This window comes from Bubalus kerabau, chromosome 8 (genome assembly GCF_029407905.1).
Source record: "Bubalus kerabau isolate K-KA32 ecotype Philippines breed swamp buffalo chromosome 8, PCC_UOA_SB_1v2, whole genome shotgun sequence".
Taxonomy (NCBI): Eukaryota; Metazoa; Chordata; class Mammalia; order Artiodactyla; family Bovidae; genus Bubalus; species Bubalus kerabau.
The window spans coordinates 69,722,828-69,749,590 of record NC_073631.1 but is presented as its reverse complement, the minus strand read 5'-3'; the positions used below and the strand labels follow the sequence as shown (position 1 = coordinate 69,749,590).

Genomic DNA, 26,763 nt, shown 5'->3' with positions numbered 1-26,763 from the left:
GCTGGCACCCTGAGTAACCATTGAGCCTGCAACATTCAGAAAAGGTTGAATTTCATTCCATTTACTCTGCTTAGGAAAATGGGAGTATGTGCAAAATATTTTTAAATTGCATGCGAAATGATAGATGTTTAATGTTTAAAGAGGTAGAATCTGTTACTTGAAATTGTTGTTATGGAATGAAGTGTTGCTATTTATGTATTAACATGTTCTATTATATTGAGACATAAATAGCTAAATTTTTATCAGTTTTGTTACCTAATTCTCTCTAAAATCTGGCTATTTGTTTCAGTCTCCAGCAGTAGACACAATGCCTGCCTCACAGTGGGTATTCTGTATTTATTGAAAGAAGAATGAATGAATAGCAAGTGAATCAAACTACCCATAAAATCCATATGTCTGTGTGACGTGTGCATGAATAAAGGCATCCAAGTTTAAAACTCTCCCTTTTCTCCTTTCCAGAGCAGAGACCGTTCTCTTGGGACCATTCATAAGCAAGAGACACCCACGCCGTGACATATGCCAGTGCCTCCACCTCCGCCTCCTCCTCCTCTGCCTCCACCTCCCCCACCACTGGGGGCTCCTCCCCCACCCCCACCGTCAGCACCGCCGGTAAGACCTGTTTGGGTTTTTTTCTGTCTGTTTTACTGGAATATGCTGGAACAGGTTTTAAATATTCAAAATCAGCCATCACCTGGCTCCTCTAGGGCAGGTGGCATCTTAGGTAGCTAGCTCTATCGTGCCAGGGTCTAACTCCAAACCAGTCTGGCCACATATTTCCCTCCCAGTTCTTTGGCAGCCCCCACCCTCTACCCTAGCGTCCTCTACAGATGTCTACATGATTTTTAATTCGTGCTGCTCAATATAGGCTTCCCAGGTCTCCCTAATCAACTCTTCCATCTCACAGGAAACCGCAGTTGGGAGGCTGCAATGAGTCAAGGAGGCATGCTCACATCAAGTTCCAGGTTGTGATCTGGATGTTGGTAACAGTAGCTTGGGCTTCAGCCGCCCAGTTCTGGGACCAAGTAAGAGGAGTGGCATATGAGATGCCACAACAAAATGTGCTAAGTCATTTCAGTTGTGTCCAACTCTTTGCAACCCCATGGACTTTGCCCACCAGGCTCCTGTGTCCATGGGATTCTCCAGGCAAGGATACTGGAGTGGGTTGCCATGTCCTTCTCCAGAGGATCTTCCCGAACCAGGAATCGAACCCTTGTCTCTTATGTCTCCTGCATTGGTAGGCAGGTTCTTTACCACTAGTGCCACCAACATCTCTAAATGAAATCTCCCCACCTGCACAAGACTGAATTAGTCTATTTCAGTGTGTTGCTGATACTCTCTCTTGGTTTAATAGTTTGCTTTGAGTTTAGAAGGAGAGGCACTGCTGCTGCTGCTGCTAAGTCGCTTCAGTCGTGTCTGACTCTGTGCGACCCCATAGACGGCAGCCCACCAAGCTTCGCCGTCCCTGGGATTCTCCAGGCAAGAACACTGGAGTGGGTTGCCATTTCCTTCTCCAATGCAGGAAAGTGCAAAGTGAAAGTGAAGTCGCTCGGTCGTGTCTGACTCTTCGTGACCCCATGGACTACCTCCTACCAGGCTCCTCCATCCATGGGATTTTCCAGGCAAGGGTACTGGAGTGGATTGCCAATGGCTTCTCCGAGGAGCGGCACAGAAAGTGGTTATTTTGCTTTAGAACAGGCTGTCTCGCCCTTAGCACCATGGACACTGGGGCCAGGTCATTTTGCGGGGGGGCTGTCCTGTGCGTTGCAGGCTGTTTAGCAGCATCCCTGGCCTCTACCTACTAGTCGCACCCCCAGTTATAACCATCGAAAATGTCCCTAAACGTTGCCAACTGTTCCCTTGAGGGCAAAATCTTCTCGCTTTCCTTGATTTTAGCACAGTGTTTGTGCTTAATGCTCATAGCAAGCCCTTCCTCAGAAGAAACCGCAGGACACTTCTCATGCCCTCATCCTCCAACTCAGAGCCAGGTCTGGTACAAGAACCGCTGCTCCTGTTTTCAGTGGAAGATGAAAGATATGGATGCCATGGCGATAAGGTGTGCACAGGCAGGGCTGCCCAGGGGTGATGTGAGCCATGTCAGCAAAAGCCAGGAAAAGAGCCTTGCCTGCCATTCTCTTCCCCCAACCCAGAGTACACTCCTCCCCTCAGATCCACAGATGACGTGACCATGGGAGTATGGGTTATGAAGGGAAGGCCTGAGTCCCTGCTGCACAGATACTGGCCATGGTGAGAACAAGGGTGTGCCTGAGGTCACAGGTCACCCCATGGCATTAGCATGGCACACTGACCATATCTGAAGCGCAGGGGCATAGACCTGCCTGAAACTTGGCCCTTGCCCTTGAAGACAGCGGAAAGAAAGCACATACGTACTGTGAGTTGTATCTGAAAGCTCGCTGACCAATATATAGAAAGACTAAGAATGAGTACTGAAGTCCCCCTGCTGAATTTGACACAAGGAAAGCATGGAATGGACAGTTTATAAGTGAAAGAAACATACATAAAACTATAATATGGGTCTTACACAGACCTGCTGGACCTGAAGAAGCACAATTTAAAGTAACTTCAAATACCACAATATACCCATAGACTTAGCTAGAATAAATAAACTTACCAAAACCTATATTGTTGGGGATTTGGGAAAATAAGCCCTTTTAAACATGGCTGCAAAGTGAAAGTGTTAGTCGCTCAGTTGCATCCGACTCTTTGCAGCCCTATGGACTGTAGCCCTCCAGGCTTCACTGTCTGTGGGATTTCCCAGGCAAGAATACTGGACTGAGTTGCCATTTCCTTCTCCAGGGGATCTTCCCGGCTCAGGGATCGAACCCGTCTCCTGTGTCTCCTGCACTGTGGGCAGATTCTGTGCTAGTGACATACAAATACTTGGGACTCAAATGTTAAGTGAGTCTTTCTGGAGTGTTCTGACAAAGAAACAACAAACCTGAATGTACCCCCTTTTCCCCCTGGCAATCAAGTAGCTTTATTTTTGAGATTGACTCAGAATTTACCTAAAGGAACCAAAAAAGAATTTATACAGAGGAGGTGCACAGCAAAGCGATTTATTCTAGTGAAAAATTAAATCATAAATGGTTTGTGAGAACTAAATGAACTACATTGTCAACCTGTTAATTAAAAATTACATTATGCCATATTGTTAATTAAAAATTACATTTGTAACTGCTGATTATAGAAAGTAGATATGGAATGATGAAGTAAAAGCAATGCATATGTTGTGCACCATGAAATCAGCTATATATGTATTAAATAGAAAAGATCAGAAGAGAATTTTGAATGCTGGTAGTAAAATTTTAAATTTCATTAGGGAATTCTTTTTCTTTTAAGATGCTTAAATTGTCATAAACAAAATAATTCTACATTTGGATAATTTTTTGCACTCCCTCTCTCATTTCTTGGAGAAGGCAATGGCACCCCACTCCAGTACTCTTGCCTGGAAAATCCCATGGACAGAAGAGCCTAGTGGGCTGCAGTCCATGGGGTCGCAAAGAGTCAGACACGACTGAGCGACTTCACTTTCACTTTTCACATTCATGCGTTGGAGAAGGAAATGGCAACCCACTCCAGTGTTCTTGCCTGGAGAACCCCAGGGACGGGGGAGCCTGGTGGGCTGCCGTCTATGGGGTCTCACAGAGTCAGACATGACTGAAGTGACTTAGCAGCTCTCATTTCTAAATTGTTTTTATTATGCCTCTTATGGAGGAACTAATCAATTTAGGAGGAAAGTAGCCAAGTAAACTTAAATATTTTTAAAACACATCTTTTTACAATCTGGGAAAAATATTTACCATGGGAAAAATATTAGGCAAAGAATTAACAGCGTTAGCATATAAAGAGCTCTTATGGATCAATATGGAAAGATGAGTAGAAAAATGAGCCCAGGATATGACCGGGTAGGATAAATACAAATATTTCAACCTCACTACAATTGAATAGACACAAGTCAAAATAATAAGAAACCATTTCATGTATCAGTTTGATGATGGCACTTTTTAAATGTTGCCTGAGTGTTAGGAATCAGGCACTTCTTACTTTTTTTTAGTGGTTTATTTATTTACTGCCTCCCTTCCCACTTATTCACCCCCATCACACACAAGGCTGGAAGACTTGATTTAAGAAGCCAGTGACATGATGGATGGACTTTAGGTTCTTTTGGTTCTAATGCTTGTTTTCCAGGTAAGACACAAAGGCACTTATCTATCAGGCACTTATTACTCTTAATAGGAGCAAAAATTGGTATAATTCCCTAAAACACAATTTGTTAATATGGATCAAATCCCTTTAAAAAGTGGTTGGACTCGATGACCTAGTTTTCACTTCAACTAATTTCCTTTAAGTAACTTATCATAGTATACAGAAGTATTTATCTATAGCATATTAATGAAAGCATTACTTATGATAGCAGCCAAAAAAAAAAGAAACAATCTAAATATTTAAAACCAGAAGGTTCAATAAAAAAATGATTATGTAATCCACAAAACAGTATTCTAGGTAGCCATTGAAAATCATATCAAATTTATTTTGTGACTTCCGATATAATGATTGACTCAGGCAAGGATCATGCATAAAACCTAAAACCACATTGTGGCAGGTTTGGGGAAATGGAATAAATGGAGGATTCCAAGTATAACTCACAGATTACTTCTAATTACAAAGGGGAAAATGTACCTTTGATATGGATCAAACTTAGTATCACCTGTCATTATTACAAGCCTTTTGCTGTGATGCATAAAGAAATTCATAGCATCACCCTGCAGTAACCTGCCAAAAACGAGTGTTCTTTGAGCAGGCATCTAGACACATCCAGAATGTGGGACCTTCTACAATAGAGGCTTCCACCTAGAGCATAGCCCGTGGTCAAGTTTTAGTAAGCCTTCGAGCTAAGAATGGCGTTTGCATTTTCAAGTGGGTGGAAAAAAATCAAAAGAAAAATAATGTTTCGTGACACATGAAAAATAGATGAAATTCAAATTTCAGTCAATAAAATTTTATTGGACCACAGGCATGCTTATTCAGTTACACATTGTCTCTGGCTATTTCTATGCTACAGTGATGGAGCACCAATTAAACAATTTGTTATTTCCCTTAAAAAGGTTTCCCTTTTCCCTAGTTGACCTGTGTTTTTAAAATTATATTCAGTTATTATTATTATATTTTGAATTCCATCAATAAAAATTTTGTGGAAATGAGTGGAGTTTTTTGTTTTAATACTTACAGAATAGGCTTCCCAGGTGGCACAGTGGTAAAGAATCTGCCTGCCAAGCAGGAGATGCAGGAGACACAGGTTCAATCCCTGGGTTGGGAAGATCCCCTAGAGAAGGGAATGGCAACCCACTCCAGTATTCTTGCCTGGAGAATTCCATGGACCGATAAGCCTGGGAGTTACAGTCAATGGGGCTGCAGAGTCAGATACAAGTTAGTGACTAAGCAGGGTTAGGAAATGGAGTTAAACTCTTTGTAGGCAGTGTTCAGGACTTTGAAACATCTGTGCTCATGGACCAGCATGGCAGATTGTATTATATGTCATCTTTGCAAGGAGGAGGCATTTTGTGTGATATGTATGATCAGGCTTCACCTTAGCTCTGGAAGATCCAGGGATTAGAATAAGGCTAAACATTTAATTTTTTCTCTCCCAACCTCTCGTCTTTCCCCTTCACCTCTTCCCCTGGATGTGCATCTATTTGAAATGAGAAAAGGGCCGATGGGGCTTTCTGAAGTTCTGGAGCAGGCTCTAACTGAAAACTAGCCTTCATCATCTGTTTTCCCATCTTTTCTTGCCCTTACTTCTCTGTCTTTAGAGCTCCATTCCTTTGTCTCATCCCATTGAAATCCAGTTGTTGTTGTTTAGTTGCTAAATCATGTCCGACTCTTTGCAAACCCACGGACTGCAGCATGCCAGGCTTCCCTGTCCTTCACTATCTTCTGGAGTTTGCTCAAACTCATGTGCATTGAGTCGTGATGCCATCCAACCATCTCATCCTCTGTTGTCCCCTTCTCCTCCTGCCCTCATTCTTTCCCAGCATCAGAACCTTTTCCAATGAGTCGGCTCTTCGCATCAGGTGGCCCAAGTATTGAAGCTTCAGCTTCAGCATCAGTCCTTCCAATGAATATTCAGGGTTGATTTCCTTTACAATTGACTGGTTTGATCTCCTTGCTGTTCAAAGGACTCTCAGGAGTTTTCTCCAGCACCACAATTCGAAAGCATCCATTCTTCGGTGCTCAGCCTTCTTTATGGTCCAGTTCTCACATCTGTGGGCTTCCCTTGTGGCTCAGCTGGTAAAGAATCCACCTGCAATGTGGGAGATCTGGGTTTGATCCCTGGGTTGGGAAGATCACCTGGAGAAGGGAAAGGCTACCCACTCCAGTATTCTGGCCTGGAGAATTCCATGGACTATGGAGTCACAAAGAGTTGGACAGAACTAAGCGACTTTCACTTCACTTTACTTCACTTCTCACATCCATACATGACAACTGGAAAAACCATAGCTTTGAGTAGATGGACCTTTGTTGGCAAAGTGACATCTCTGCTTTTTAACACGCTATCTAGGTTTATCATAGCTTTTCTTCCAAGGAGCAAGCATCTTTTACTTTCATGGCTGCAGTCACTGTCCGCAGTGATTCTGAAGCCCATGAAAATAAGATTTGTCACTGTTTCCACCTTTTCCCCATCTATTTGCCATGAAGTGATGGGACCAGATGCTAATCCAGTAACAATATCAAAATTGCCCACTTGGTACCTTGGTCCACTTACAATGGAATTATTGTTGTGTTGGTTACAGGATGTTACTTTTAAAAGATCTAAAGAAAATACAATGGATTTGATTTTTGAAATGCAGCAGGGTTTTTAGTGAGCTTTTGTATTCAAATCTACTCTGTTCCTTTGGTAGTGTCCAAGAGGTAAGAATGAACTCCTTGAGGGGCCTGTGATTTCTCTTTTTTTTTTTTTTTTTGTCACAGTCGTATAACATTGTCTACAAGAGAGAAAGGGACTCTACCTGTCTCTGACCAGCTGATAAATTATTTGGCATGGGGTTGCCCAGGCAAAGCCTGCAGTGGGGTCATGGCCACAGCAGGTGTGTTTATTTTAAAAGAAACTCTGCAAATTTTTGTAGCATTATTTTCAATGTTGCTGTTCCAACTTAAACAGTCCAAGGAAGAAACAGTAATCCTAGGGGAGATCTGTGTCTTCTTATTTAAAATCAAAAGGGAAACTGGCTTGATAATCATTTATTTTCTATGAAAACTAAAATTCTAGTAAGATACCATGGTGCCAGGTACTCCTCTGCCTGCCTTCCATGCTGCTACTGCTACTGCTGCTAAGTCGCTTCAGTCGTGTCCGATTCTGTGTGACCCCATAGACGGCAGCCCACCAGGCTCCACCATCCCTGGGATTCTCCAGGCAAGAACACTGGAGTGGGTTGCCATTTCCTTCTCCAATGCATGAAAGTGAAAAGTGAAAGTGAAGTCGCTCAGTAGTGTCCAACTCTTCGCGACCCCATGGACTGCAGCCCACCAGGCTCCTCTGTCCATGGGATTTTCCAGGCAAGAGTACTGGAGTGGGGTGCCATTGCCTTCTCCTTGTCTTCCATGGGTAACATTTAATACAGTGCTGGAGGGAAATTTTATACAATGAGAAGCATATTGTGGCCCCTCATTGTTTATCCCCTCGTTACTCTGTACCAGAGTCTATATTTGCATTCAGGAGATTCAGTGAGATAATTTTCCTCTGTGTAGTGCAAGGATTGCATGATTCATGGGTGCAGTAGACTTCCCAGTGTCAGAAAATACCAGCTGAGGCTAACATTGGGAGGTTTTCCCACCGTCTCTAGGATGCAGGAGCTCATGTGGTATAAAAAACATGTCAATCTGTGAAAGGAAATGTGGAAAATGGAGTGGTATCTGAAGCCTCAAGGGAGGCTCTTTTGGAGTTTTGCTTGCTCTGGTTTAAGAAAAAGGCAGAGGTCGGGGGCCCTAGGTGGAAACGGGCTCAGTAGAATTGCATACCCTGTATTCTGGAAAAGGTAATTTGCATGTAGACTGGTGCATTTAGAATAATGAGAGGCTTAAAAATCTTCAATACTGTCACTCAGATTCTCCTGACACTCTGGCACTTTGATTAGTGTCACTAATGAGGAATTGAGGATGTTGGTTTACCCAGGGTGGACAGTCGCCACTGGGACTAGGAAAAGGCTTGTGCATGAGGCCAAACTATTAGGATGGTATTCAGTTAATATTCAGTCCCTGCTTAACAGTTTGCAAAAGTAAACGTTTGTCTTCAAGTTATTTTAAGAACATGATTCTCCGTTTCTCCTCTGTCTGTTTGCACCCTTAAGCAGTAACACGGCTTCAGTGAAAAACGGAGGCAGTCTGCAGCAGATTTACTTGGTCGGCGAGAGAGGTGTGGCAGGACCCGTCACTCATACTTCCAAAGGGCCATTCAGGACAGTATTTAAATATGTTTCTTTTTCACAACTGTCAGGTGGGAGGGGTGGCAAGAAAAAAAGGAGAAGCCTGCAGTGGGGTTCTAGAGGCAGCGATTGTCCATGCAGAACGCCTTGGCGAGAAAAGCCTGCCAGGGCTCTTTAAAGGCTTTTATTAAATTTCACAGGTACCCAGGAGCCTCAGCCACTCTCACACAGCATCTGAGCCAGGATATATGGCAAGAAGCAGCCATGCGCTGTTAGGTCAGAGGGCAGCCCTCGAAACCCTCTGCCATCTCAGTAGCAGCGATCACTAGCCTACAAACCGGAGCTTCATTTTACACCAGGATCTGCTGGCTCTTTGCCTTTGAAATCTTTTACAATTGCAGTGTAACTATTCCTAGAAAAACTGCTGGTGAATCACTCCCCCTACCCAGGGGTGTCTTTTCACATGTGCACTGTTGTATGGAGGAGAGCCACCATGGTTTGGTGTACCTGAGCTCTTGGGGGCCACGTACCCCTTTCCCCAAACTGCTCTTTCCTTTCTTGCCATAAAAGGGAAAAAACGACCAATTCCAGGTTGTTGCTGGCAATCAGATATCCAGCCCTGACCTGGTTGAGAAAGCTGTAAGCCAGTGGCAAGGGATGTTGGGACCCTCCCAGCAAATGGCCAAGCACTCACTTAACGTGGATTATCTAAGTTGGGGGGCTTCCTAGGTGGCGCAATGGTAAAGAATCTGCCTGCCAATGCTGGAGAGGCAAGAGATGTCGGTTCGATCACTGGGTGGGGGATCCCTTGGAGAAGTAATTGGCAACCCACTCCAATGTTCCCACCTGGAGAATTCCATGGACAGAGGAGCCTGGTGGGCTACAGTCCATGGGGTTGCAAAGTGTTTGACACGACTGAGCACACACGTGCACACATGTTTAGAGCAATCCAGTGAGATGGGATGATAGCACCCTTTTACAGATGGGAAAACTGAGGCACTGAGAGACCTGCAAGGTGCCCAGTGTCATATAGCCAGTAAGGGGCAGAGGCTGGATTCTTCCCCAGGTCTCTGAATGCCTTTCTGCTCTGTGCTCTGCTGCTTCCAAATGTGTACAGGTGGAAGAAGCAGCACTGATGACTATAGCATCCAACACTTATGTGGTGATTACTGTATGCTTTGTGTTGTTCTAAGGTGCTTAGCACATAATTGAGTTAATCCTCACAGTAACACTTTGAGGCAGGTACTGTTGTTATTCTCAGAGTTAACTAAGGCATGGAGGGGAAGTGACTTAGCCTGGATCACACAGCCAGTCACTGGCAGAGCCATGGTTTGCACACCAGCAAAATGGTGCCAGAATCCCTGCTCTGAGCCATGAAGCCAGCTGCCTGTGATGTAGACCTTCGCAGGGGTACCACCACCTCTTGAATCTAAGAGCCAGGAAGTCCATGGTCTCCCATTCTCACACCTAAGACAGAGCTCCCGCGTTTCTCCCTGTATGCTCAAGCCTCCTCCCTAAGATTGCTTTTATTTTTTTTCTTGCCTTTTCTTTTCTTTATGATTCCATCATTTCCCCTCACTTGCTTATTGGTTTTTTCTCCTTTTTAATAGAAAAAGCATGTTGCAAGGTACCCTCTGAGTAAAACCCATGGTTTAAAAGCAGAGAATCAACTTTAAAGAGGCAGGTGTAATGCAAGGGAACTCAGTTTGGTCTTATCATCAGTTTACAGCTGTGGGCTCTTTATGGGCTCAGGAAACTGGGGTCTCTGGGAATGCTGCTAGGCACACGGTGGACATACTGAGTTCAGTGACCCAGGACTGTCCTTAACCTTGACCAAGCTGTCATGCAAATTTACTGAGCTTTTGCTGCACAGAATTACTCAGTGTCTGCTTCTAAAGAGTTTAAAGCCTGAATCCAGAGATGACTAGGCTTTTAGGGCTTCCTTGATGACTCAGTGGTAAAGAATCTGCCTGCAGTGCAGGAGACATGGGTTCGATCCCTGGGTAGGGAAGATCCCCTGGAGATGGGAATGGCTACCCACTCCAGTATTCTTGCCTGGGAAATCCCATGGAGAGAGGAACCTGGTGGGCTACAGTCTAAGGTGTCTCAAAGAGTCGGACATGACTTAGCAACTAAACAACAATAACATGTCACAGAAGTGCTGAAAGTACAGTGGATTGTTCCCAGACCAAAACTTTGTCCCTTGTCTTGCTTCTTCGCTGTGTATTTCCCGCATATGAGGTCCTTGACATCTCATCTTTAAAGAGCCCTTGTGCCCTCTGCATCAGTCACCATTTTCCTAAGCTTACTTCTCTGAGCATCGGGCACTGGATGGGTCTTGCTAATGCTTTGGGTTCTCTCCTGAACAGAAGGATCAAGGGATGAAAGGAGCCAGTGAGTGACTCTGAGACAGGGAGTCTGTGCCAAGGTCAGTTCAAGGCACATAGTAGGCACTCAATATCTAGCATAACTTCCTGAACTAGTGAGTTGCGTGAAGATATTGTAATTCACAAAGCAAACTCACTGTGAACTAACCAACCAATACTTGACATCTTCCACCTGTGTAAGCCTTCAAAGCCGGATGCATTCTATGCTGTGTCCTGTCAGAACACCATCAACACATTCACATGTTACCAAGAATATTTTCTAAAACAAACTCAGTTAGATCAGAAGTAACACATTCAGGCAGAGAAGGCAATGGCAGCCCATTCCACTACTCTTGCCTGGAAAATCCCATGGACAAAGGAGCCTGGTAGGCTGCAGTCCATGGGGTCGCTAAGAGTCGGATACAACTGAGCGATTTCACTTTCACTTTTCACTTTCATGTGTTGGAGAAGGAAATGGCAACCCACTCCAGTGTTCTTGCCTGGAGAATCCCAGGGACGGGGGAGCCTGGTGGGCTGCCGTCTATGGGGTCACACAGAGTCGGACACGACTGAAGCGACTTAGCAGCAGCAGCAGCAGCAACACATTCAGGGCTAGCACAAGTTAACGCCTGGGTTTTATTTCTAAAGTCATAAAATGTCCTTTGGCACAATCCGCCCCATTCTAATTTGTTATTGTTTCTAAAAGAATAGACTTTGGACCTTGGCTTTCCATAAAGACTTTTTAAAAAACCCAGGGAAAGCAACACAGTGTACCCAATCTTGGACATGGTAATAATAGATTCCTGTTTGAATAAGGTCTGTTCCCAGTGCAGGAGTGTGAATGTGTTTTCAAGCTGGTGAAAGCAGGACTCCACTTGTACCACAGACAGCATTTGAAACACAAAGGTGAAAAGCATGTCAGTTCCTGTGTCATCATCCGTTCAGCCTTCAGTGTGCCAGACTGTCAGTTTCAATAGGGATCATGCGATGATGCAGCGTGGTGTGTTCCTTCAAGCACAAAAACAAAGGCATGTGGGCTGTAGAGTCCTACAGCTTGGAAACGGAATCTGTGCTGTGTCATTTATTAGCTCTGTGGTGTCTAGCAAATTATCAAGCAACTCAGAACCTCAGTTTCCTCATCTGCAAATGGGATAATAACTGCTACTTCCTAGGGATCAGCCCTAGAGTGGAAGCTCCAGAAAGGGAGGGGTTTTTGTCTGTTTTGCTCAGTGTATCGTCAACCCCTGAGCAATGCCTGCATGTAGTAGGCAGTCAGCATGTATGTGTTGAATGCACAAATCTGGGGTTGTTGTGAGGTTCTAATGAGATAACAAGAGAAGCTGTTGTTTACCCAGTGCCTGCTTAGTAAACGACAGCTACTCTTATCTCAGGGACCAGGAAACAGCTGGGCAAGTGATCAAATCTGGGACAAAGTTGAGGGCAGAGGCTCCTGTGGTTAGTGCTGCCGGAGGTCAGAGACCAGCGGTCAAGATCAAGGCTGGAAGCCTGAGCTTTTCAAAGTAAGGAGTCATGCCAGCAGTCTGAAAAAAGTCCGCAAATTGGAAGGCCAAGGTTACCGCTTCTAGGTTTCAGGGGTTCCAAGTCCACGGTGCCTGGTACCTACCCTTATGGCATGATCTGAAGAGCTAGCTGAGTGGTCTGCCTTCTCTCCTCTCACGGGCTCACACTGCATTGAGTGCCCTGAGTCCATAGGGTACCAGCGTGAGGCACCTGGACTCACCCACAGATTACAGCAGTGAGCCCTCGGCTATGGGATCGCAGCTCTGATCACGGCATTCGTGGTGATCAGGTGTGTGTGGAGACCCGCACGGTGGAGGGTGTGTCCTGTAGGAGCCACTCCAGTGAAATAAATGGCAGCCTGATTCAAATATTTTAAACATTTAGAGGAGGCTCTGTTTTCTCAGCTGCTGTTTGGTTTGTCATTTTATTAGCAGCTTTCGTAGTAGCAGGCCAAGAGGCTGCCTAAGGGTAGAGCACACCTTTCCCTGGAAGGTTTAATGGTGATGTTTGTGCAGGAATTCTAGATGCCCTGGCTCTGAGCACCTATCTAAAGCAAACAAAGATGTTCTTTGGGCTTTGGGGCACCTCAGAGATGCTGAGATTCAAATGCTATGGCTTGGCCTCTCTCTTCATGGCCCAAACTTTCATTTAAAACTCTACTGAAATATTAATATGTCTCTCTATGATTATATATTTTTTATTTTCCCTTTTATATCTTCTGATTTTTGCTTTATGTATCTTTTTTATTGTTAAGGTGTCTAATGGTTTACGATGTCTATCTTCTTTGTGAATTGAGCCATTTATATATATATTTCATTTATATTTCATATATAATATGAAAAATATTCATCTTTGTTTCACTTTTTAAAAATAAGTGAATTAAAAAAAACAACTCTGTTCTGGTTTCTCTTCAGATCATATAAATCTTTCACCTTTATAAAACTCTACTGTTAGACCAGGAGAATTTGAACACTGGTAGGATATTGGTTGACATGAAGAAATTATAGTTAATTTTATTTAATAATATTGTTGCATTTTAAAGAGCATTTTTCTTTGATATCATACAATGTTGGATATATGTTTTTTAAATTTATTTAGAACGTATGTTTTTTTAACAAGCAGGGATTTGGAGGGGAAAAGCAGGTTAGGATAAAGATAGAATAAGACTAGCTGTGAGTTGATAGATTTTGAAGCTGGATGATGATACATGGGGACTCAGTCTATGACTCAGATTTTCTATATGCTAATGTTCGATAATAAAAAAAATTTTTTTAATGAACATCAGGAACCTCAAAATATGCAAAGTAGAGATGATTTAACAGAACCAAAGAGGGAATTATGTAGCATGCTTTCACTAATTCCAATGGATGTTTGAGACCAAATAGTACATGGTTTTTAAAAAACATTTATTCATTTATTTATTTGGCTGCATCGGGTCTTTGTTGCATCATGTGGGATCTTTCACTGGGGCACATGAACCCTGGTTGTGGCACCCCGCTGCTCCAGGGCGTGTGGGATCCTGGTTCCCTGACCAGCGATCGAACCTGCATCCCTTGCATTGCAAGGCAGATTCCCTACCACTGGCAAGTCCCCGCTTCTTAATTTTTAAAAAGTAAGATTTATGGAGGCATAGAATCTGCTTAAAATTACCTATGTTGCCTCCTTCCGCCATATAATGTGGTTCCTGGTTTTCTAGAGATTCCTGTTAAGGCTTTTAGCACCACTACCAGCAGAGGTGGCTCCTCTAATCATTGAGTTGATTTATGGAATTTTTTTCCTTCTGAGATTTAGAATTGCAACAGGTGACTTAAAGAAAATTTTTTTAACTTATATTTTTGTATTTATTTTTAACTGGAGGGTAATTACAATAGTGTTTGGTTTCTGCCACACATCATCATGAATCAGCCATAGCTATACATATGCGCCCTCCCTCTTGAACCTCCCTTCTGCATCTTACCCCAACACGTAACTTTGAATTTGAGTGTCAGGGAAGCTGTGAGGCTGGCAGCTACCACCTCCCTTGCTACTTTTTATTGAAATAAGCCTTGAGATCTAACTCAAACACCAGATAACTAACAATGGTTTGTGAAACGATTGCGTGTAGTGTCCTCTGCCCAGGGGCAAGGACACCCAGTACTCAGCTGCTGTTTTCTCCTCAGACAAAGCACAGAGGATGTGGTGGGAATTATTGAAGCAAAACTTTTCCAGGTGGCAACTCTTCCCAACACCGAGGTCACCCAGATATGGAAAAATGTTCACCTTCAGCATTCTCTCCTCTCTAACGCAGTGGTTGTCTGCGCAAGGATTGCAGAGGATGGTGAGGGAAAACGACCTTTAAAACCCACTCTGAGGCAAAACCTTTGGCCTTGGAGACAGCTTGGAAAGTGTGTTATGGCTTAAAAAAAACAAACAAACAAACCCTTGTGGGTTCCTGAGTAGGTGAACAGCTATTCTCAAGAGATCAGATCCTAGGCACTTAGGGACTATTTTAAATCTCACGACTGTGAAATACAGATTCTCTTTTTAACCCTTTTGGCACTGCAGACTGTAAGATTTTCTGGCAGATATTATTGGTTTGACTGGAAGGGGGGAAAAGTACAATAATACTGGGACTCAGATCTAAAAAAGAAGGCAATGGCACCCCACTCCAATACTCTTGCCTGGAAAATCCCATGGACGGAGGAGCCTGGTGGGCTGCAGTCCATGGGATCGCTGAGGTTTGGACACAACTGAGCGACTTCACTTTCACTTTTCACTTTCCTGCACTGGAGAAGGAAATGGCAGCCCACTCCAGTGTTCTTGCCTGGAGAATCCCAGGGACGGGGGAGCCTGGTGGGCTGCCGTCTATGGGGTCACACAGAGTCGGACACAACTGAAGTGACTTAGCAGCAGATCTAAAACAGAGAGGAAGGCTCAGCACACAGGGCACAGCCCACTCCTGTAGCTCAGGGGCCCCTCCTGCGAACACGACTGAGGGCTGGTAAATGAGTTGTGCTTTTTGACCACTAATTCATAACTATCACTAAAAATGCTCAGCAAAAGTACATTGTTGTATCCGATAGTAAGGATTTAAAAAAAAAAAAAAGAAGCCATTTGTTAAGGGAGAAAGACTCACTGGAAATGTGCTCTGTCTTTGCTCACTTCTTCAAAGGCCATCATGGAGATCTGGACCCACCCCTGGGAGCACAGCACCCTCCTTCCCCACCTGGAGAATCACTGCAGACAGCTAGGGTGGAGTTGGGGAAAAGTGGAAAGTCACCAGCAATAATAGTGATGTTCCCAGGTGGGGGTTAGAACACAGGCTCTAGGGAGAATACCAGGAACCACTGAGATCCCATATGAAAACTCGAAACACACAACAGCACACGCATCCTTCCTTTAGCTCTTAGGTGGAATGAATGGACATATGGCAGCTGTATTTGGATACACTGTTCTAGAACATGTCACTTTAAGGCCAGGAGAACCAAGACCAGCAAGGATCACCCAAGCACCCAGTTCCCTAACCCTCTGCTTTGACGTCCAGAGTACTAACCCTCGCCCCACCCCCACCTGCTGTAACTTTTTGGGTGTTGTCGTCACCTTCTAGGTGATGGGTCCCGTACCTTCTAGGTGATGGGTCCTGTACCTTCTTGATTTCAGGAATCAGTGCATTTCACCAAACCTCTGGTTCTCTTTCCTGCCAAATGTAGTTGTGGTTTCTGCCTTAAGGTTGGGGGGACAAGCCTGGAAAAAAGACAGAATGCATTCAAAGTCACTTTTTGGCATGGACGATTTCCCAATAGCAATTAAAATTGTGCATGTGTGCTCAGTCGTTCAATCGTGACTCTTTGCGACCCTATTGACTATAGCCTACCAGACTCCTCTGTCCATGGGATTCTTCAGGCAAGAATACTGGAGTGTGCCCTCAGGGGATCTTCCCAACTCAAGGACCGAACCCACATCTCCTGTATCTCCTGCCACTGCGCTCGAATTCTTTACCGCTGAGCCACTAGAGAAGCCCACTTAAAATAGTGAAAGTCAAAGTCGCTCAGTCCTGTCTGACTCTTTGAGACCCCATGGAGTTCTCTAGGCCAGAATACTGGAGTGGGTAGCCTTTCCCTTCTCCAGGGGATCTTCCCAGCCCAGGGATCAAACCCAGGTCTCCCGCATTGCAGGCAGATTCTTTACCAGCTGAGCCACAAGGGAATTAAAATAGTGCTTGTGTATTATCATTCAAAACAGTGATCCTCTAACATACTGCTGCAAACAGGTTGACAGTTGAATGAAGACATTCCTATAGAGTCACTCTTTCCACGCACTCTGTGAGAAAGAGAAGATCATGGTCTAATTTGAGGTTTCCCTAAAAGCAGACTCGGAGACAAAGGTTTGGTTCTCAAGTAGTTTATTTAGAAGGTGATTCCTGGAAACTCTGGTAAGGGAGTTAGGAACCGAGATAGTGGAATAAAGAAAGCTGTGGAGAGTGTGTGGGAAATCAGGCTGCCTCCTGGCAAGAAAACATGCCAGCCTTCCCCTGCTTATTCCCTCGTGGAATAAGCAGTGCCTGTGTGGTGCCTGGGCTTGGGCGCTGCTTCAGAAATTCACATTCAGTGAATGAGAGTGCAGCCTCTCTGGTGCTTGCTGGTGACACCAAAGCTCATATTAAACAGCCAGGCCACCTGCTGATGGTGACATCAACATAAGAATTTTAAAGGTTGCACCAGCGATGTGCTTTTCCCAGAAATTTCTCTGTATTTATAGAACACTATTCTGAGGCCCTCAAAAGAATTCTCAGCTGTGGCTCAGTTCTTTGGTCCTCAGTGAGATGAAATTGGAAGCTAAAATATGCAGCGTGGCATTCCCATGTGCAGTATTAACATTTACCAGTAATTATCAGTATTAATGTTTCATTATGGATAATACTATGTGACAAGTGGGCTAATTTTAATACCTGTTTGACCTTGAAACACTGTTATCATGAGTCAAGGTCAAATCTGGTGTCCTGTTTTACAAACAAGCTCAGGCCCTCTAAGACGTGCAGAAGACCTCGAAGCAGATGAAACAACTAAACTGTATTGCTTGTTCACACTTAACAAAGTTCTTTTTGGTGAGTGTCAGAGACACTCAGTAGTGGGAAGTGGTTGATGGTTAAATAGCTTTGACATTAAGTCATACCCAACATGTTATGGGCTGAATTGTGTCCCCCTCCAAACTCACATGTGACTGATAGGGTGGGCTTCCCAGGTGGCGCTAGTGGTAAAGAACCCGCCTACCAATGCAGGAGACTCGAGTTGGATCCCTGGGAAGATCCCCTGGAGGAGGGATTCTTCCAGTATTCTTGCCTGGAGACTCCCATGGACAGGGGAGCCTGGAGGGCTACAGTCCATACATTCACAAAGAGTCGGACATGACTGAAGCAACTTAGCATGCATGCACGCAAGGTTAACACGTGAAGATACAGGAGGACATGCTCATTTGCAAGCAGAAGAAATCAAGCCTGCCCACACCTTGACCTTGAAGTTCTAGCCTCCAGGACTGTGAGAAAGTAAATTTCTATTGTTTAAGTCACCCGGGCTGTGGTTCTTTGTTATGGCAGCCCCAGGAAACAAGTACACACGGTCTGTGTTAATAGGAAGGGACAGAAGCTGCTCACTGGCTCCCTCAGCTCAGGGACACCCAGCCTCTATCCTCTCCACTCCTCCACCACGCTAGGAGGAAGGGTCATTTAGGGCAAATCTAGTTCTAGAGTCAGCCCTCCCCAGACAGAGGGCTGCATCTTGCATCGTCACTCCCTGCTGTGTAGACACATCCTTTCCCCCAAGGTTTTGTACTTTTTTTTTTTTGGTCTATTTTGTTCTAACTTTTTCTGTTTTGTCTTATTTTGTCTACTATTTAGAAAATGCAGAATTTCTGATTAGCAGGGGCCTTCTGCTTCTAAGACCTTGTTTAAAGACCTTTGCGTCTAATGACATTAAACTGCTGAGTGGACTGCAGGAGTAATGCATTTCAGAATCAATGAGCAGATAACTTCTATTTCTAGAAGCTTATATGGAGAGTGGTATCTAGTCCTTACCCCCTTAGATTGTTTTAGCAATCCATTATAGGACTGTATTTCAACCATCACAAAGCAAATCGCTCTGCTCGAAGGCCACACAGCAGCTGTTGACTCCCTTCTTGGGACCTTGTTGTTAGTGATTCTTGCTGGAATAACGGGACTCAGTTATGGCTGGAGTGGATGGGTAGACCCAGGGTAAGCCCCACCAGCTCTTCATAGAAAATGGGTTTGTCCCCTTGGACAGAAGATAGATGAGGTGGGATTCATACCATGTAAGAACCTCATAGTCAGTGTTAGAGGTTTGAGAAATGCTTTATTTTTTTTTTTAACTTTAGTTAACATTTCATTAGTAAATCTTAAAATCTACTGGTCAGTAGGCATAAATTACTCTAATGTCTGAGGTGTGTTTTTGTTTTTTGCAAATGATTGTGCTAGGCTGCGAGATCCCCCAAATCAGTAGAGTCCTTTGGTCTCTACCTTCAGATAAAACACATGAAAAGATAAGAACACAAAGTAATATGTTTCACTGCAGCAAGGACGAAAGAGTGTAGGTTAACCAGAACTGAGTGATAACAGACCATAATCATTGAGGGATTGGGTTAAAATAGCTGCCTTTCTCATCAGAGTGGAAAACAGCGTGGGCGATGCCCAGGCGCTCACTCCAGGTGCTTCCACGCCCCTCAGTTTGGCATCCTGGGAGCCTCCCTCGCTTCACCCTTGTCCTCGCTTCGTGACATAGTGCAATTAAACTTCACTTCCTCATAACCCAGCATTTCAGAAGCTAAATCAAGTTGCTTCTGTTTTTAAAAGAATCGTGACACCATTCTCCCCCATTATTTGAGAAAAACACAAAAATGAATTTCTTCTCCTTGATTTTTATTTCATCATGTTCTACCTCCTTCCACAAAAAGTTGGCACAGCCATTGTTCAAAATTCTGCTTTCACAAACGTTTTTTAAACCCTTCCCACAGTACTTGGCTTCTAAGATTTTTTTTTTTTCTGGTTTATGAGGTATCTAATTCATTTGTTAAACAAATCAAAAAGTTCTGTACAGGTGTCCACCAATTCAATTATAAAACACACTGTTCCGGTGTCCCACTCCTATTGATCATTGGTGTCATCTGGAGCATCCACTATTCCCTGAACCCCTGCAGCCTATGACTTAGATGACTAGAATGCTTTATTATGGCGATTTTCTTTAAAATATTTCTATATAAATACCAGAGTGTATCTGTGTGTATATTCATGGGACTTGGTTTTTTCTTTTTGTGTGTGGGTCTTTTACTTTTTACTGTGCTGTGTGTTCACTGTTGCGTGTGCTATTCTCTAGCCGCGGTGAGAGGGGGCTCCTCTCCAGCTACAGTGACAGGGGGCTCCTCTCCAGCTGCGGTGGGAGGGGCTCCTCTCCAGCTGCGGTGAGAGGGGGGGCTCCTCTCCAGCTGCGGTGAGAGGGGGCTCCTCTCCAGCTGCGGTGAGAGGGGTCTTCTCTCCAGCTGCGGTGAGAGGGGGCTCCTCTCTAGCTGCACTGAGAGGGGGCTCCTCTCTGGCTGCGGTGTGCAGGCTTCTCATTGCTGTAGCTTCCCTTGTTGACTCTAGGTCTTGCCGGCTTCTGTAGTTGCAGCTCCCATGCTCTAGAGCACAGGCTCCGTAGTTGTGGGACACAGGCTCTGTGTTGCTTCCCAGCATGTGGCCTCCTCCTCTTTCAACATAAGATTTTTCATCAAGATTTAAACTCTGTGTTTTGTTAAAGGTTCCTTATCTTTAAAACCATCCCTTTGATAATGTTGTTACTCAGATTAGTGGAATTTTAAAACTGTAATTAAAAATGTGTGTTAGTCGCTCAGTCATGACTGACTCTTTGCAACTCCATGGACTATATAGCCTGTCCATGGAGCTCTCCAAGCAAGGATACTGGAGTGGGTTGCCATTTCCTACTCCAAATTAAAAATAATTTATGGACTAATTATTTACTATCTTACATTCATATAATATAGTCATATATTCTGCCAGTACAAGTATTATTGGTTCTTAAAATGGAATAAATAGACCATCAGGGAAGTTCCATGTTTCACATTTTGATGTGCATCTGTCCTACCCATGTAAGTCCCTTTAGGCAGAAATTACATCTTAATCAATCAGCACAATGCCTTGTATAATAAACATGCCCCCAAATTCACTAAAATAAAATTTGTTGTTTAATCTGAAAATACAGTGTGAATTTAAAATAAAACAACTATTTTTGTCGTGAGAATCACAAAAGGGGCCTGCCAGGGCACCGAAGTGTGACTCATACAATATACTCATTAATGACACTCCTTGTATATTTTAATAAAATGGGGCCACCTCAAACCCTCCCTTAAAATGCTGTAGCATCAGAGATCAGAGAAGTAGCTGGCACATCTACTAAGTGCATCTGAAGGCAGTTCCTGTTTGTTGATCCTATTGATACTCTATGCCTGAAAGAGTCTGTGACTCAGATGCTTCGTCGTCTGAACAGACTTCAGCCTGGAAGAACAGCTGCTGTCACTGGTACCAGTAGCCTGGGGGTCTTTAAATGGCCTTTCCCTAAGCAGGACTGGAGCCCCTTCCTTAGGGCGAGGGGCTGACTTCATTGGGATGCCAAGCAGGCAGCAATCCATCAGTGCAAAGGAAGGACAGTAGACAGGGAGATATCTCAGTTTGCAAAAGAAATGGTTGCACTACTCTGATTACATGGAACCTCAATCCACAGGCCTACTTTTAGGAGATGTAAAACCAAAATGCAGACTAAAAATAGTCCCCTGCTTTATTCTGTTATAATTCACTTCCTCAGATGATGGGCCTGATCCATTTAAGCAGAATTCTTTCCCTGTCATAATTGTCATAAAGATGTTTTGATGATAATTAAGAACAATGAACGTCTACATTTCCTCTTGATTCATTGCAGCTGTCATGACCTTCTGTCTATTTCCGCTCTCCTCTAGAATTTCTGGCATTCAGTGAAACAGATGCTACAGTATTTTTAAGGGAGGGTTTGAGGTGGCCCCATTTTATTAAAAATATACAAGGAGTGTCATTAATGAGTATATTGTATGAGTCACACTTCGGTGCCCTGGCAGGCCCCTTTTGTGATTCTCATGACAAAAATAGTTGTTTTATTTTAAATTCACACTGCATTTTCAGATTAAATAACAAATTTTATTTTAGTGAATTTTGGGGAGTGTTTATTATACAAGGCATTGTGCTGAACCCTGGCAGGGTTGATTAAGATGTAATTTCTTCCTAAAGGGACTTACATGGGTAGGACAGATGCACATCAAAATGTGAAACATGGGACTTCCCTGATGGTCCAGTGGCTAAGACTTGGAGCTCCTGATGCAGGGGGCCTGGGTTCAATCCCTGGCCAGGGAACTGGATCCCACATGCCACAACTAAGAGTTCATATGCTGCAACTAAGACCCGGCACAGCCAAATGAATAAGTAAATATTTTTTTAAATGATATGAAACATATGATCTCAGCAACTGGCATCAGAATTTTTCTTAAGGAGAGACCTGTCTTTGGGGACATATAGTCTATAAAGAGATGGGATCAGGTGTGGAACTTAAGGGCAGGAATGAAGCAGAATAAGAATGACTAGAGTGACTAACAGAAGGCAATGGCAACCCACTCCAGTACTCTTGCCTGGAAAATCCCATGGATGGAGGGGCCTGGTAGGCTGCAGTCCATGGGGTCGCTAGGAGACGACTGAGCGACTTCACTTTCACTTTTCACTTTCATGCATTGGAGGAGGAAATGGCAACCCACTCCAGTGTTCTTGCCTGGAGAATCCCAGGGACGGAGAGCCTGGTGGGCTGCCGTCTATGGGGTCACACAGAGTCGGACACGACTGAAGTGACTTAGCAGCAGCAGCAGCAGCAGAGTGACTAAACCACACCACATGAAGCAAGGGGAAGAATTTGCTTTGTTCCTAAGAGGCTGAGCAGAGGGAAGATACAGTTAAGAAGACAGTGAGAGAGAGGAACCAGAACACTGATTTGACTCTGAGCCAGTGAATCCTCCTGTATTGGAATGATGAGCGACCATATGAGGCCCAGGGGTATCCAGTGCTCAATGCAGAATTGCTGCCTGGAATCTGGAAGCAAGCGTGCCCATGAGGCATACACGGCCTTGAAACTGTAGAACTCTTTGGGAGGCTTTGAGAGTCCCAAGGGCTTCAAGAATGGCTCTCAGCCAGTCTCCTCCAGATCTCCAGGGCTCAGGAAACCTCAGCCAATATCTGCATATCTGGGTTAAACTTCTAAAATGTATGGCTATTATACAGTAGGTAAATGCAAGGAATTAATTCTGACTTGGTTTAATCTAGGCATCTCTGGAAGGGGCTTTATAGCTACGCCTTGAAAGACAGATGAAAGTGATTTTTTTTTTAAAGAAAGGCTCCTTTTTTAATTAATTTATTAATTTTCTATTGTTTTGGCTGTGCTGGGTCTTTGTTGCTTTGCATGGGCTTTCTCTAGTTGCGACGAGTGGGGGTTACTCTTCGTTGTGGTGATCTGCCCTCTGATTGCAGTGGCTTCTCTTGTTACAGAGCACAGGCTCTAGGCACCTGGGCTTCAGTAGCTGTGATGCATGGGCTTAGTTGCTCTGTGGCATGTGGAATCTTCCTGGACCAGGGATCAAACCATCCCCTGCATTGACAGGCGGATTCTTATCCACTGCACTACCAGGAAAGTCCCAAGATGAATGTGATTTTGACTGACAGAGTTGGAAGAAACAGGCATATCATCCAGATGGAGTGCATGAGTCTTGAACTTGAGATAGCAAGTACATGACCAATACAGGGGCTGGAGAACTGGGCCAGGTGGCTGGGATGTAAAATGTGTGGGGTAGAAGGTTGAAGCGTGGACTGTAGTCCGTGCTCATAATCTTTATTTTGGAGTCAACAAGGGAGGCCATGTGCTGAAAACCCTGCATTTTCCCCGGCAGCCAGCGGGGAGGTATGAAAGGAGAGTAGGGGGCTACGCTAGGAAAGAAAGAGGTGGACCAGCAGGGTTGGCCCACACAGGCTTCTGTGTTACCTGAAGAGGGAGTTTCAGGTACAGGCTCTTTGCAGTGGAGGGTATCAGCCTCACAGCGTAGAGTTACCCTAAGCAGTTTCCATTTTAAGTGCTCTCCGCCCGCCCCCTGCCAAGACGGCTGCTGGGTCACGTTTAATGCAGTAATCAGACTGTTCTCAGGCTCCATCATTCAGCCTTGGCTGTCCTTTCTGGCCCTGGCAAAGGCCTAGCACTTAGTTCCTTGGGCCCCAGCCCCTCTCATTTTTTCTCCCTCCTCCCTTCCTCTTCCTTCTTATGCCCTTCCCTGCCCGTTGCTTTCTACTCTGGCTGTCACACTCCGTTTGACGCAACATCTGTTGTGGTCCCCAGCCAGAAGGCAGGGGGCCCACTGCCCCCACCCAGCTGCAGGCTTTCCATGTGTCTCCTGGGTGTTCACCCTTCACAATTTTCCTGAGTGATGTCATTACTAAGATGCAGCATGGTGGATGAGAGACCCTGACTTGCCTGGGCTCACCTCTCAGCTCTCCTCTTACTGGTGGCAGATAGCCTGCTTCCTCTCTGGGCCTCATCTGTAAACTGGACATAATATTCATAACTAGTACCTCCATCATGGGATTGTCCAAATGCCCTGTAAATGAATTAATATACATACAGTACTTGGAGGACTTCCTTGGTAGCTCAGCTGGTAAAGAATCCACATGCAGTGCAGGAGAGACCCGGGTTCAATTCCTGGATTGGGAAGATCCCCTGGAGAAGAGATAAGCTACCCACTCCAGTATTCTTGGGTTTTCCTGGTGGCTCAGACAGTAAAGAATCTGCCTGCAATGTGGGAGACCTGGGTTTGATCCCTGGGTTGGGAAAAATCCCCTGGCGGAGGGCATGGCAACCCACTCCAGTACTCTTGCCTGGAGTATCCCATGGACAGAGGAGCCTGGCGGGCTACAGTCTGTGGGGTCTCAAAGAGTCAGACACGACTGAGTGCCTAAGCACAGCACAGCACTCGGAACAGTGCCCAGCACACACACATACCTTCCCATTTTCTTTGAGTTACTGCTGTTTCTGTCAACCTTTGCATGTTGCAGTTTCCTTACCCAGACTCCAAAGTCACCTGTGTGCGCATAGTAAAGGGTAGGAACTGGATCTCAGTGGAAGCTGATTATTTCAAATGAAAGAGAGGAAGTAGTCACAGGTTCAAAGCTTTGATGAATGGGAGAAAACCTTTAACCGAGACAGAAATGCTGGGAGGGATGAGCTGGAATTGCCCACAATAGTGTTATTTCTTTGGCTACCTGATATGAAGAGCCGACTCATTGGAAAAGACCCTGATGCTGGTAAAGACGGAAGGCAGGAGGAGAAGGGGATGACACAGGATGAGATGGTTGGATGGCATCACTGACCCAGTGGACATGAGTTGGAGCAAATTCCAGAAGACAGTGAATGACAGGAAAGCCTGGCGTGCCACAGTCCATGGGTTCGCAGCACAACTGAGTGACTGAACAACAACATATTATCTCACTAGCTTGCAAATTAATCTGCTGGGATGGGAACGTGGTTTTTTTTTTTGGTAATAATTTTTGACTAAAATAAATAGAAGCTATGAAACCTCAACCAGTTTTTGAGACATTGTTCCAACTATGTATTATGTATTTCTTAGCAATTCCTTAGTGTCAGGCCTAGACAACCAATGCTGGGCTCTTTTTTGAGTTTACAAGGTTGTTCTTCCAACATAGGTTTTAAAGTCAGGCTTTCTCATAATTTAAATTTTAGTCTTAAAAGCCAGGGAATCTCAGCATCATCAAATAAGAGAGAATAGTGCTGAATGAATCCCCATTTCTTGGGCCAAAGTGACCAAAGGATAAAGGTATGAAAATGGTTTGAAACACCAGGACTGTGACATAACCTCAAAGGCAGTGACTTCTCTTACCATACCTGCATGTTTTGTTGGAGCAGACAAATGTCAAAAACCCAGGGGCTTGAAGTTTATACAGAGTTCATTTCAACAAAATACTGATAATTTGCTCTGTTTTTTTTTTTTTTTAAGTTGGATATGCTGGTACTAAAAGAGGAACACTTATTTTTTGCATGCTAAAAGTTTCCACTCAAAAATAAGAGGAAAAACAATGCATAATATAAAAGCTATAGTATTTGGCAAGAATTACAAATGATATGCTTTGGAGGGGGTGTGGATCATATAAGGAAAAGACTAGCTGAAGAAGTTTTAAATAAAAGATCTTGTAAAGGAAACAGTTTTTGATGTAGAGCTAATTGGGCTTCCCTGGTGGCTCAGACAGTAAAGAATCTGCCTGCAGTGCAGGAGACCAGGGTTCCATCCCTGGGTCAAGAAGATCCCCCGGAGAAGGGCATGGCTACGACTCTAATATTCCTGCCTGGAGAATCCTATGGACAGAGGAGCATGGTGGACTACAGTTTATGGGGTCACAATGAGTCAGACATGACTCAGTAACTAACACTTTCACTTTTCACTTAAGGGAGAAGTAAAAGTTGGGGCAAGCATAGAGTGCTGGGACAATGGGAGCATTCCCATAAGAGGCAGAAGCTTGAACACAGGCTTGAAAGTATAGTTCAAAGATAGGGAGGATTGCCATACAGTGGAACTGCTTTATAACACCAGTGTGGAGAAGGCAATGGCACCCCACTCCAGTACTCTTGCCTGGAAAATCCCATGGATGGAGGAGCCTGGTAGGCTGCAGTCCATGGGGTCGCTAACAGTCAGACACAACTGAGCGACTTCACTTTCACTTTTCACTTTCATGCATTGGAGAAAGAAATGGCAACCCACTCCAGTGTTCTTGCCTGGAGGATCCCAGGGACAGGGGAGCCTGGTGGGCTGCCGTCTATGGGGTCGCACAGAGTCGGACACGACTGAAGCGACTTAGCAGCAGCAGCAGCAGTGGGTAGGAAAATGTTGGCATTTGCAGGTAAACTCAGCATACGAAATGCAGTCAAGCCCAGTGGGTGAATTAATGAGGACTTTGACTTTTTTTACTCCAAGGGAAATGGAAAACCCTTGCAGGTTTTGAGCAGAGTCACCTGATCTGGCAGGAGCACTGCTAAGGGTAAGCATGTTGTTCTAGGAACAAAACAGAGCTCTTTATCTGGCCTACCAGGATCAGGAGGCTTCCTGGAAAATAGCCAAGAGACAAGTGTGAAAAGAGCAGAGAGATTAGCTCAAGCTAAGGTCCAGAGGTGAGCTCCAGCATGGAAGGAAAGGTTGGGGCTTGTCACTTGGTTGGGCCTTGTACAATGTGAAGGGATTTGAACTTGATCCTGAGGGCAGCGGGGAGCCAGCAAAGGTTTTTATGGACATGGTAAGTGACATGTCCCTTATACAGACCACTCGGGTGGCTGTGC

The 26,763-nt window shown here is 44.6% G+C and overlaps 1 protein-coding gene across 1 annotated transcript in view; it reads left to right on the top strand.

Moving 5' to 3' along the window:
• Window positions 1–26,763, top strand: part of WIPF3 (WAS/WASL interacting protein family member 3) — an 82,741-nt gene that overhangs the window by 24,084 nt on the left and 31,894 nt on the right. Inside the window, exon 2 of the mRNA XM_055590489.1 lies at window positions 460–609. Within this exon, the coding sequence (XP_055446464.1) occupies window positions 517–609 (93 nt within the window). The 5' untranslated portion in view covers window positions 460–516. The remainder of the gene's footprint in view (window positions 1–459; window positions 610–26,763) is intronic.